Source organism: Ostrinia furnacalis, unplaced genomic scaffold (genome assembly GCF_004193835.3).
Source record: "Ostrinia furnacalis isolate ACB-3 unplaced genomic scaffold, ASM419383v2 OfSCF1716, whole genome shotgun sequence".
Lineage (NCBI taxonomy): Eukaryota > Metazoa > Arthropoda > Insecta > Lepidoptera > Crambidae > Ostrinia > Ostrinia furnacalis.
This window is the reverse complement of record NW_021131955.1, coordinates 25,796-38,109: the sequence shown is the minus strand read 5'-3', so window position 1 is coordinate 38,109 and position 12,314 is coordinate 25,796. Positions and strand designations below refer to the sequence as shown.

Below are 12,314 nucleotides of genomic sequence, written 5' to 3'. Positions count from 1 at the left end.
GGTAATATTTATTAATGTATACTGGTAGTAGTGGTAGTGAGATAACCGCTGTCCACATCACACACACAATAAGTAAACACTTGAGTATTTATCAGAACACTTACCACAACATTTCAATCAGATTCAGAAGATAGGTAGTAAAATAGTAGGTATTTTATAGATAATAATAACTAAATTAAGTGCGTCTGATGTATAAAATGATTGTTTTGCTATTTCAAGAGCATTATTCGTAAATCATTTTGCTTTGAATAGTCGTCCTCATTACAATAATTTTAACAATGTTTCATTTATTGAACTATTTAAGCTTGGTCTTTATCTATCTAATCTTGTTGTCGTTTAATATTTTAGCTCATACTATGGAGAGAGCTGATTTTGACAACGTTACACTAAAAGATTTCCAGTGGCTAAACGAACCAAAACACTGGCACCTTGACAAGGAGACTTTGGAAGCCACCACGGACAACAGAACCGACTTTTGGCAAGGAACGTGGTATAACTTCCACGTCAATACTGGCCACGTCTTCGGCGCACGACTAAAAGATGACTTCGAATTTACAGTAAGTTACAGTATTTTTTGCAAATAAAAAATTGCAATTGTTACTTAGCCTGAAAAAAAAATAACAAAGTAAATTAAGTCTCTTAGCAAATAATTGAATGTAATTAATGTAACTTTTTTTTTATTTATAAAGTACCTACTTTAACCGGGACTTGAAGCTGAGACCCGGCTTTTAACAACGCAAGCATTGCTCGCTTTGATTAACGAATGTTGCCAAATAGTAGGTAAGTAAATAAGGGTAGGTTGAAGACCTTGTACGACTGTTACTACCTTTTCTCAAAAGATGGCGCTATCTAACAACTACTAAACCGCGATAATGGAATATCCTAAAGTTAGTAAAAAAGTAATATTATTTCAGGTGCGTGTCGAAGCCGATTTCACGACATTGTATGATCAAGCTGGGCTAATGATTTATTCAGATGAAAAGCATTGGCTGAAGGCTGGCATCGAGTACAATGACGGGCAGCCTATGATCGGTAGCGTAATGACCAACGTATTATCCGATTGGGCTACTGGTGAGATTTTATTCATTTGATAAAATACGATTTATTTTTTGGGGTAGTTTTGGGGAAAACTACCGAAAAATAATAATGATTAAGCAACTTCCGGAGTGGTTAATATTTGGATGGGTGTGCATTTTTTTGCAAATATACAAATAATATTAATTTCATTTTGTTTGTATATCATACTCCTTACCTGTGTTTCACAAATAAATTATTTGAATTTGAATTCATTTTTAATAATGCCAACGATATTGAATAAACCTTGTTGTATATTGATTTTAACAAAGAAAATTTTCCGGAAGCTTCATTAATTAAATTAATTAATTACCCGCCATGACAGGGAGATTTTCAAAATGGCGGCCGCCTGTTACAGTTACCGCTAAAACTTAATTTTTGATCTTCAGGAGTCTATCCCGGCAATCCTCGTAAATTTTGGCTGCGGCTGACCTGGACAAAAGGTGTGGTTTGCGTCAAATACTCCATCGATAACATTACTTGGATACTTTTGAGGTTAAGTCCGTTTGAGGCCGAGACGGTCCTCGTGGGTCCTATGTGTTGTAGCCCGCAAAGAGAGGGTTTGGTTGTGAAATTCAGTGATATTAAGATAGGAGAGCCTGCTGATGATATTTTGCATTCCAATTGATGTTGATAAATACCACGATTTTGATATTTCGGCTGTACCTGTCTCTTTTTCGCAGAAAACAATGTTAACTTGAGTGAATGAGAGAGGTACACGTAGTCGGATTATCGTTTCTTATTTGTTTTGTTACTATGAATGTTATTTATCAATAACCTTATTTTATTTTGGCAATGTTAATCAAGTTGTTAATACATAATGAAAGAAATAATATATAAAATACTTGTTTTATTTCCATTGTCACATACATAAAATCATTTTTATTGTCCTAACAATAACCTTACATTTGGAATGTATTATAACGACACGATCTTTAGCTTTAGTCACATCTTAATAATGTCTACCAGTCGAAGAATAAACAATAATTTTGTTCCATTAATTCGTGGCAGACACGGCCCATATTCTGAAACGAAACCGAAAATAAATTTAAACTCAAGTTACCGGTTTTCAAATTTTATGTCATTAGTTACTTAGACATTTTCACGGCACATTAAAATTTATCACTTAAAACAGCTACCTTACCACTTGAAGAAAACATAAATTATCAGCTAGCGTTGAGTAGTGCCGGAAGAAACTTAATTAGGCACTTGTTTTGAATTTATTCTTGATAATCATACTTGAGTGTCCTTTCATAATATGGGCCTTTACCGCATGCATTTTAAATTTTTATTGCACACGTTGTTATTGATTGCGAGCACAATAATAAGAATAGCACAGTCAACATAAAAAATACTGTCAAAGTGTTAAAAATATACGTTTTCGTTCGATAACAATCACATAGGCTAAAAATGTAGATGGTTTTTTTTTAACAAATAACTTTTTGATGTCAACTGTGCCCCGCATTGTGTTACATTTATAAAATCGCGTATAATATACATTAACTTTACTTCACAGTGCTATAGTATACAAAATTATGTCTCAAGACAAGAACGTATACACTTAGCTAGTGATAATTGTATAATATTATTATATCCCTTGTAATTTCACATTTACAAATGGCCGCAATTGCAACCTTAGTAACCTACATTTTATTTGATCGAGTTAATTATACATACATATAGGAAAGCGTAACTTAAACATTTAAATACTTACTTATACCTCAATATTTCGGACAAAACAATGGTTTTCATTATGAATCAAGTTATTAATACTGAGCCGATTTTTAATCATTAATTAATTCAAAATCATTTTCTTTAGTAGTGTCACTGTCGCGTACGTCAGTTAGTGGTAATTTGTAAACAAATGATGGATTACTAAGTATTCAGTGTTTTTATGTAATTAAATCATTACTTTGTTAAAAGTATTAAATAAGCGTACAAATCACCTTAATTTGTGTAATTTTACTAAAAAAGCGTTGCCACTAATACATACCTATGAATTATTTGTGTATAAACACCTTGAAAAAGTACAAGGATGTCGTTAAAAATGCTACAAACTTCAAAGTTTTATGATGTTTTGTTGTTTCAATTACTCTACACTGTGGTACACTAATTCGTTGAGGTGTGGTTAATACCTACATAAATACAATATACACTTAAAAATATCTTAGGATAATAGTTATGAACCTAAATGGCCAAGCTCTAACTTTATAAAATATCACATTTTCTCTTTCATCAACAATCAGCAAGATATGACTATAAGTTTTGCTAGTGTCATGAGAGTGAGAAGAGAAAAATAATAAATCAAATTATTTATATTTATCACAATCAGAAATCAAATTCAAAAGCAATACAATAACTTCTAATAAGTTTAATAACATACAGGAACTATCTGATAATTTGAAGTTTTTCTTCAACAAATTAAAATGCCATGGTAGCAATATAGTCCAAATAATCACACTGTTTATATATTTGAGAGATATATTTTATTTATGTAATACTGCAGTACAAACTTTACAAAAATTACTATATTGGATTGACACACAAATTCTTATCAATATTTTATGGATCTTCATCATCATTTTACGACATCCACGGCAAGTGTGTCATATCAGTTACTATCANTACTATCCATTTTTTGGATGCTAAAACTAATGTATAAGCTAAGTGATTTTATCTTTTTAATGCTAAAACTCAGTTAAGTGATGTGACTTAAATTGCAGTATTACCAAGGATATACGATTGAAAATTACCGAATTTCTCGCCTACAAATCTCTCATGACACAGACTGAAAACTTATTCACAAATACACTACAGGACGACATACACCTCCTTAGGTGGTCGTGTCGTCTACTGGTTCCGTCTTGATCGACACGTGCATACTCTGTGACTTTTCTAGAGACGATTTTGAGCGTTCCAAGTTGTACATCTGTAAAGAAAATGAAAAATGTAATCATAAAATCATAGTTAAATGAAAAACAGAAATACAAATACGTTTTCTTCTAATGAAGATTATAAACAAATATAACTTACAAGACTAAAAAAAAGATAGAAATGTATCATCAAGGACTTTCTAAAAGACATTTGACAATGATGAGAATATTACCAAGGGTCTCCTCAGGGGACAGTTTTGGGATATCACCCACATTACCATAAGCTTTATTAGCGAAGAGCTGTTTAGGGGTGAGTTTTAGGACCTCCATTACAATACCAAGGAGTTCCTCAGGGGTGAATTTGAGGACTTCTTCTCTATTAGAGCGGAGTTCCTCAAGGGTCAGTTTTGGATCCTACTACTACTATCAAGCGTTCCTCAGGGGTCATTTTTGGGATCTTCTCTCTATAACCAAGGACTTCTACAGGGGTCTATACCTTCATAAACAGCGGCGTGGAAAGCTGCGCGACGCTAGTAGCAGTACTGAGCGATTCATCCATCTCGCTCATAACGTGTGGGACCTCCACGGGGACCACCTTCATCTTGGGGCACCGTTTCCTCGTTGTATGGTGTTCTTCTTCAGAGTCCGATGGCGGAGGGCGGACCTGGAAAGAATTAGGGAGAGTTTTGTTTAAATGTACAATATTTCAGATAATTTACTTAGTGACTTTTATTATCACTAGCCAGATAACGCTATTAACTATAGGTCTAGGGATTAACGTATGATGGGAGTCTCACGGGAGGGGTGACATTCACATGTGGGAGTGTGAAACGGAACGCAAGGGAGTGAGTGAGACGGAACGAATGAGTGAGGAAGTAAGAACGACGGGATTTCAAACAGAAGACGATTGGTATTAACCTTTGGCGTGCTTTTGAGCCGCGCAAAACTGCACCCCCAACTGCTACGGTTTTCAAATGATGTTTCAAAATGCAAAGTAGTCTTGTCTTAGATCTGAGACAAAGCAGTGGACAGAGGTTGCACAGATATGAGACAAAGCATAGGAGAGGTTAAGACGGTTAAGACTTTCCTATTTTTGTGGTTTTTATACTGGAGAAAATACAAATAAAGCTGAAGAAATACAACCTGAATTTCAATTCCTACATATTGTGACGTGACAAGCATGTAATTGTGAAGGAGATCTGAAGTCTCGCTGACGTTTCACGTTACAAAAACTTCCCGTGCCGGTCCCGTATCTCAGGCACTAGACCAATAGCTTGGCTTGATGAGGTAGCAGCAGTCATAAATTAAGATGCACAATAAAATGATATTTATTTACCTTCCTAGGGCGGCCCGGGCCTCTCCGCTTGACTGGCACTTGAGTTGGAGAAGGTGATCTGGTCTGTTGACAATATAAAACATGTATTAATTACGATATCAATGCTTTAAGAGATCATGAAAGTGCAGTTTGGTTGTATTTCAGTATTTTGATCTATCACTTGAATCTGTGTAGAATATCAAAAGGTTTTTAAAATTCAAAATTGGAATGTTAAGCAAAAACTAGAAAGTTAAGTTACCTTCCGTTTCCTCACAGGTCTGCTGCCATCAGCTGATCTGGTAGTCATAGACAACTTAGACTCCGTCGCTTTTGGTGTGCTGACTGGAGTGTCTGGGATCTCCTCCTTCATCAGAATCCCACTGATCTTGTTCTTGAAGAAGCTGTCTTCCGCCATCCTCAACGCTTCGAAGCACTTGTGTCCTTGTAATGCGTACCTGATAATCTTTAAAACCTCAATTCTACACAGCAGCCTTGTATCATCGTCCATCTTCTTGAAAAGTGGAAGCAGAGAATTCATGAACAGTTTATCGTCATCGAAATGATCGTCTGGGAGGATCGAGTTGGCGTCGATTTTGATTTCGAGCGATGGGTTTTTGATCTCAATCGGCTTTTCCGCCATAACTGCTTGGTTGCATTTGTCTACGGTTTCTGGTTTTTCTGCTTCTGGTTTGTCAGGTTTTGTTTTGAGATCTAGAGGTTTTTCTAGTTCTGCGTTAAGTTTTGGTATGTCTTCGGGTGGCGGGTGCTGGGGCGAGTTGGAGTATGTGTCGGAATGGCACTCGTACTTCGGTTTCCTGGAAAAGTTACAACGGTAATAAGTGGGATGTTATTTATTTATTTAATTAACAATAATATCTCTAAAATTACAGGTTACCCCAATGCGATAGAGTAGATTAATTAGTATTTATTATCTAACAATTAAAATTTTCGCTATCGCTATAACATATTAACATAGAATAAATAATGTAACCTTGGTGAATTCAGTCAAAGAACAGCTGAATAAATGTCAACGGTTCTAGCTACTACATTGAGTGTACGCAACGTTCTGGTAATTGGCGCCTCTTTTAGCATATCGGTTCTTGCATTCGGAATTGCGAACAGCGGAGGCTATAGCGCAGTAAGAAGGAAATCTGCTAGTGGTACTGGTAGCTATTGGTAAGACTGGGATCAGACTCAGCAGCCTTCAGGCTTAGAAGCTTTTGGGCAGGGCTTTCCCTAACATCTTTTATGTACCTAGTTTTGGATCTATATCACTGCCACTCATGTTGGAATCTCGCATTGCGTGAGAGGAAAGGAAGCAATCGAAATTTTGGATAGCGTTTCTGGAAGTATCTTTGCTGGACATAGTATACTGACTGTTCTGCAGAGATGGCACTGGTAGCTCTTGGTAAAGAGCAGGCTGGGATCAAGTTTATTGCCTCGCTCTAGAAGAGACCTGGACAAAGCCATAGGTGGTATACAGACTTGTTCTGCAGAGCTCGCAGGAACGACATCAGAGCAAGAGACGAGAGCTGAAGCTCAATGGCTCAGTGACCTTAGTATCTAGTTTAGTAGGTGGTATGTAGTTCAAATGTGGAGTAGCAAAAGGACCTGACTGGAATCAAGCTCACTAGTCCGCTCTAGAAGACAACGCTCACTGACTCGCTCTTCTAGAAGAGCCCAGGGGAAGTGGACGTGGTATACTGACTTGTTCTGCAGCGCACGCAGCAAGAAGGCCATCTGGCGGTGGTACTGGTAGCTCTTGGCAACGTGCAGGCTTGGATCAAGCTCATGGCTCGCTCTAGAGTCTAGCTAGAAGCTATCTATCTGGTCATGCTATACTGACTTGTTCTGCAAAGCTCTTAGCAAAGACCAGGCTAGAACCAAGCTCAGTAGCTCGCTCTAGCAGACCGAACCATTGTATCCTGGTCCCTGGACAAGTGGACGTGGTATACTGACTTGTTCTGCAGCGCTCGCAGCAAGAAGGCCATCTGGCGGTGGTACTGGTAGCTTCTGGCAAATACCAGGCTAGAATCAAGCTCAGTAGCTCGCTCTAGAAGACCGAACCATTGTATCCTGGTCCCTGGACAAGTGGACGTGGCATACTGACTTGTTCTGCAGCGCTCGGAGCAGGAAGGCCATCTGGCGGTGGTACTGGTAGCGGCGGCTGCCGGGCGGGCACTGCTCGGGCAGCACGCACTTGTCCTGCCGGAACGCCTTCGTGTACGAGTCGCGGATCGAGCGCCATCGCTTAGTGACCAATGTGGAATAGCAAAAGGATCGAAGAGAGCTACAGGAACAACATGTAGTGGTGGCATTGCTAGCTCATGGTAAAGAGCAGGCTAGGATCAGACTCATGTCACCTAGAAGCTTGATAAGAGAGGGCGAACGCTCAAGAACACTCAGCGGCCTGGACAGAGGCAAGAGTGTCCTCAGGCTATGCTGTACTGACTTGTTCTGTGGACCTTTCTTCGCAGTTCTGTTTCGCAGTAGGAAAGACACCTGGCGGTGGTACTGGTAGATCCTAGCAACGGGCAAACTCAGTGGCTCGCTCTAGAAGACCAAGCTCACTGGCTAGCTCTAGAAAAGCCCTGGACAAGGACACAAGTGGTATACTGACTTGTTCTGCAGCGCGCGTAGCCGGAAGATCATCTGGCGGTGGTACTGGTAGCTGTTGGTGAAGAGACTTGGACCTGTGGATAACTCTAGAAAGAGCCTGACTGGGATCAAGCTCACCTAGACCTGGACAAGGGCCCATATATACTGACTTGTTCTGCAGCGCTCGCAGCAGGAAGGCCATCTGGCGGTGGTACTGGTAGCGGCGGCTGCCGGGCGGGCACTGCTCGGGCAGCACGCACTTGTCCTGCCGGAACGCCTTCGTGTACGAGTCGCGGATCGAGCGCCATCGCTTAGTGACCAATGTGGAATAGCAAAAGGATCGAAGAGAGCTACATGAACAACATGTAGTGGTGGCATTGCTAGCTCTTGGTAAAGAGCAGGCTAGGATCAGACTCATGTCGCCTAGAAGCTTCGTAAAGAGTGGAGTAGTGAGGCCTGGACAGAGGCAAGGGTGGCCGAAAGTAGGGTGGTAACAGGTGAGGGCTAAGCTCAATTGGTCAGTGGCTTCAGGGCCATATTGTAGCTACTTGTTCTGCGGAGCTTTCTAATGCAACTCTGTTTTGCAACAGGCGCCGGCGGTAGTGATAGCTGTTGGTAAAGGTAGTCTAGGATCAAGCTCAGTGGCTCTAGAAGCTATCTGGCTATGTTATACTGACTTGTTCTGCAGTAGTCGCAGCAGGGAGGTCATCTGGCGGTGGTACTGGTAGCTCCCGACACCAGGCTAGGATCAAGCTCAGTAGCTCGCTTTAGAAGACCAAGCTCATTGGCTCTCTCTAGAAGCTATCTGGGCATGCTATACTGACTTGTTCTGCAGTGCTCGCAGAAGGAAGGCCATCTGGCGGTGGTACTGGTAGCGGCGGCTGCCGGGCGGGCACTGCTCGGGCAGCACGCACTTGCCCTGCCGGAACGCCTTCGTGTACGAGTCGCGGATCGAGCGCCATCGCTTTTGGACTTCTTTGCCTAAGGGCAAAAGAGAAAAGAATTATTATGATGAATTAGCCATAAGAATGATGAGGGATTAGTTCTACATTTGATTAGAAAAAAATACAGGGAAAGTAAGGTACCTAAAGTTTGTAAAGCGACGAAGTTACTTCTGGGAACTAGGTACTTAGTCGATAGAAAGCATAATTACATTATTCCTGCCTGAGTGTAGGTTATCTTAATGTGAACGATGGAAAGCGCGGGCAAACCTAGACTACCTATAGAAAAATGGTTATAACGACAACTTTTCTCGTCGTTTTAACAGGAATCTAGAATCTACCTCCAATTATGAATAGTATTTCTTAAGTTATAAATAAATTGTATATTGAGATTACCTACGTAGAGGCATTGGCTAAACTTCACGTCTCCATCTGTCATTGCTTTTAACCGACTTCCAAAAAGAGGAGGTTTTCAATTCGGTTAGTATTAACAACTGAACTGAACGTCGCGTTTTAACTAACATTATCTCTGTTAGCTTGTAACTTGTGTGAGGTGTAAAGGTGAACCAATAAACTGTTACGTAACGTTACAACAACTCTTTACTTAACACTTGAGATTTTGAATTAATTCACGTGTCACGCACGATGGCGCAAACCGTTTGGATTTTGAAGACATTTTTATGGTCGAGTTTTACTAAATGGCTTGAATATTTTTCCAAATTAAGATAATGATATCTTAGGTGCGTATAACGAACCACAAAACTATACATATTATATTTATTTATTTGTAATAGGCAGGTACGAGTATACAAACAGTTTACAGTCTAGGCAGATTGAGATTATTACAACTTAATTTCCCATCTGTAATTACAGGACCAAATAAACCAAGATTGTGTGTGTAGTTTAATTTAGTTATAGTAGATATCTTTTTCTCATTAAGTTTCTATCTCTATTTCTACAATAATATAATCCCATCAAAAACAATACTTGTCAAAAAAACCAAGTCTCGCAACTCAGTTGTTCTACGGTAAAAAGTTGTGAGATCCATGTAATAGAGGTGGGCGCCGATATATAATTGGCCGGCGGCGGCGCGCCGACTTTTTGACCTCGGCGGCGGCGGCGTCGGCGGCGTGACCTTGTTTGACCTTTGTTCATTAGGTTTTTTTTTTTAAATCTGCTTTTTAGTATCTGTCGTCAAGACCAATCAGGTGATTTGCAGTTGGTTGGGGTTCGAGCCACTGAAGCAGTGGTTTACCTTAGTAAATTAGCTCTCTTGATTAAGATACTTTGATATTTGGATAGCGGGTTTGGCTGAGATCAGGTTCTCGTGTATTTCCTAAAGGCGAGCGTACCGTAATGTGCCGATAAAAGTACCCTTAACATGTATTTTTGAGCTCTTTGGAGGCACATAGTTAATGTTGGATTAGCTGACTGTCGGTGGAATATTATATTCAGTTCTGTTTTATTTATATTTATGGTCTTTCCATGTCATCCTACGGTCCAGGATTTTAATGCGGGTTGATTGCAGCAATGTGTCGAGGTCTAGATTGGCCGGAGGATAAGTTTCACGTCTTAAATGATAATATGGTGAGACTTCGGGGCTTAATTACATGCGCCACTTGGTCAGCCAAGCAGCTGACATTGCAAAAGTCTAGTCACTTTAAGATCACAGTTACATTTGAGGAATGCCGCAGCATTCTGGTGTCTGGGCTACTTTACTAGTAGATGTTATAGAGCATCGAACCAAATACAGAGTCCTGGGGTACTCCAGCTCTGCAGCTAAAAAGAGCGAAAAAGATTTTGTCACCGAGTTTGATTTAAAACTGTCTGTCACTGAGATAATAATCCATCCGCAGGTAGTAGAAGTGTGCTAGAAGGTACTTTTTAATTTCAAAGAGTAGTCCTTTATGATAAACCCAGCTGAAGCCGCAGCGAAAGCAGACGTACAGGATTCTTTCTTTTTCAAACATTGTACTGATTATGGTTGGTATGGTTTCTGCCAAAATGTATGGTCGGGTATACTATATTACATTTGTCATACTTAGGCAAGGGAATAAACGAGCAAGAATAATAATTTTAACAATACAAATGTCAGATTAATTGAGCGATAAGAGAATGCGTTAGGCGACTTGCCAGCCTTATGGATAATTTCCAAAGTTAATAGACTTGCGAGGTTCTTCTCACTCAGTGTGGTCATTGTCAAGACCATGGACTTCATGGTGATCAGATTAAATGCAAGTGCTTTACGAGGGTCCATTTTGGCTATTTCTTTAGCTTAGCCATCTCTCTTAGCGTCAGTTCTTTCGTTTCAGCCGAAAGACGTCCTGTGCCGCTCACATCCAGGCACTTCCTGTGACCTTCCCCAAATCGTCGGTCCACCTAGTGGGAGGCCTGCCCACGCTAGTCTTCCGGCTCGTGGTTGCCACTCAAACAACTTTACTGCCCCAGCGGCCATCAGCTCTACGAGATATGTGGCCCGCCCACTGCCACTTGATTTTAGCGATTCTGTGGGCTATGTCAGTCACTTTGTCCTCCTGCGTCTTTCGTCCTCAATTAGCGTAGTAGGAATCAATCTTCTACTTTGAACTTGAGGAGGGTAAGCGGAAACATGGCGGTCAACTCCTCAGATAGTCAAGTACAAAGATATCCAGAAGCAGCATAGTTANGCGCAAACCGTTTGGATTTTGAAGACATTTTTATGGTTTCCCCAATTACACTTTTCATCGTCGAATTTTACTAAATGGCTTGAATATTTTTCCAAATTAAGATAATGATATCTTAGGTGCGTATAACGAACCACAAAACTATATATTTATTTATTTGTAACAGGCAGGTACGAGTATACAAACAGTTTACAGTCTAGGCTACTTAAATATATTAAATAGCAGTCACAGTGAGATTGAGATTATTAAATAATAAATAAATAAATAAATAAATCTTTGGACACTTTTCACACAACGCCAGCTAGCCCCAAAGTAAGCAACTTAATGCTTGTGTTATGGGTGCTAGCTTAACGGATATACTACTTTATATACTTTTTTTTAAATACATACATATTATACATAGTAACACCCAGACCCGTCACAGAAATTAAAATTCATCATTGCAATTTCTGCCCGGCCGGGAATCGAACCCGGGACCTCTCGGCATAGTAGTCCGTTCTGAACCACTACACCAAACGGCCGACAAATTATTACAACTTAATTTCCCATCTGTAGTTTAATTTAGTTATAGTAGATATCTTTTTCTCATAAAGTTATACATATATCTCTATTTCTACAATAATATTATAAAGAGGAAAGATTTGATTGTTTGTATTGAATAGGCTCCGAAATACTAGACCGATTTGAAAAACTCTTTCACTATCCTACATTATTTTGATATACATAGGAGGTACGAAGTTCGCCGGGTCAGCTAGTGTATAATATGTAAAATAAAACCATTTGACAAAGGCACAAAAGTAACAATTATTAGGTATCAATTATCTAATTTCCCAATGACACCTGACACCAA

At 39.6% G+C, this 12,314-nt stretch overlaps 2 protein-coding genes across 4 annotated transcripts in view; one reads left to right on the top strand and one right to left on the bottom strand.

Moving 5' to 3' along the window:
• The window catches only part of LOC114353500 (uncharacterized), a 31,750-nt gene that overhangs the window by 4,981 nt on the left and 14,455 nt on the right, over positions 1-12,314 (bottom strand). The window contains exons 2-6 of the mRNA XM_028305527.1: positions 8,685-8,841; positions 5,522-6,077; positions 5,284-5,346; positions 4,444-4,611; positions 3,708-4,003 (exon numbers count right to left, since the gene is read on the bottom strand). Coding sequence (XP_028161328.1) covers positions 3,908-4,003; positions 4,444-4,611; positions 5,284-5,346; positions 5,522-6,077; positions 8,685-8,841 — 1,040 coding nt within the window. The 3' untranslated portion in view covers positions 3,708-3,907. The remainder of the gene's footprint in view (positions 1-3,707; positions 4,004-4,443; positions 4,612-5,283; positions 5,347-5,521; positions 6,078-8,684; positions 8,842-12,314) is intronic.
• LOC114353504 (regulation of enolase protein 1-like) lies at positions 23-1,899 on the top strand. Of its 3 annotated transcripts, none has more exons than XM_028305535.1 (4): positions 23-145; positions 349-557; positions 915-1,071; positions 1,464-1,898. In XM_028305535.1, exons 2-4 carry the CDS (start codon positions 357-359, stop codon positions 1,700-1,702), a joined length of 597 nt encoding a protein of 198 aa, XP_028161336.1. In that variant the 5' UTR covers positions 23-145; positions 349-356; the 3' UTR covers positions 1,703-1,898. The 3 variants fall into 3 exon arrangements, with proteins under 3 accessions (XP_028161336.1, XP_028161335.1, XP_028161337.1); XM_028305536.1 differs by lacking the exon at positions 23-145 and adding an exon at positions 214-229 and having other exon boundaries at positions 1,464-1,899; XM_028305534.1 differs by lacking the exon at positions 23-145 and having other exon boundaries at positions 213-557; positions 1,464-1,899.

What these genes read in the sequence shown, in the direction of transcription:
- LOC114353504 (XM_028305534.1), top strand. Translation starts at nt 279, where the DNA reads ATGTTTCATTTATTGAACTATTTAAGCTTGGTCTTTATCTATCTAATC. An exon ending in AAGATGACTTCGAATTTACA is followed by an intron (nt 558 to 914) that starts GTAAGTTACAGT and finishes ATATTATTTCAG; the next exon opens with GTGCGTGTCGAAGCCGATTT. An exon ending in ATTATCCGATTGGGCTACTG is followed by an intron (nt 1,072 to 1,463) that starts GTGAGATTTTAT and finishes TTTGATCTTCAG; the next exon opens with GAGTCTATCCCGGCAATCCT.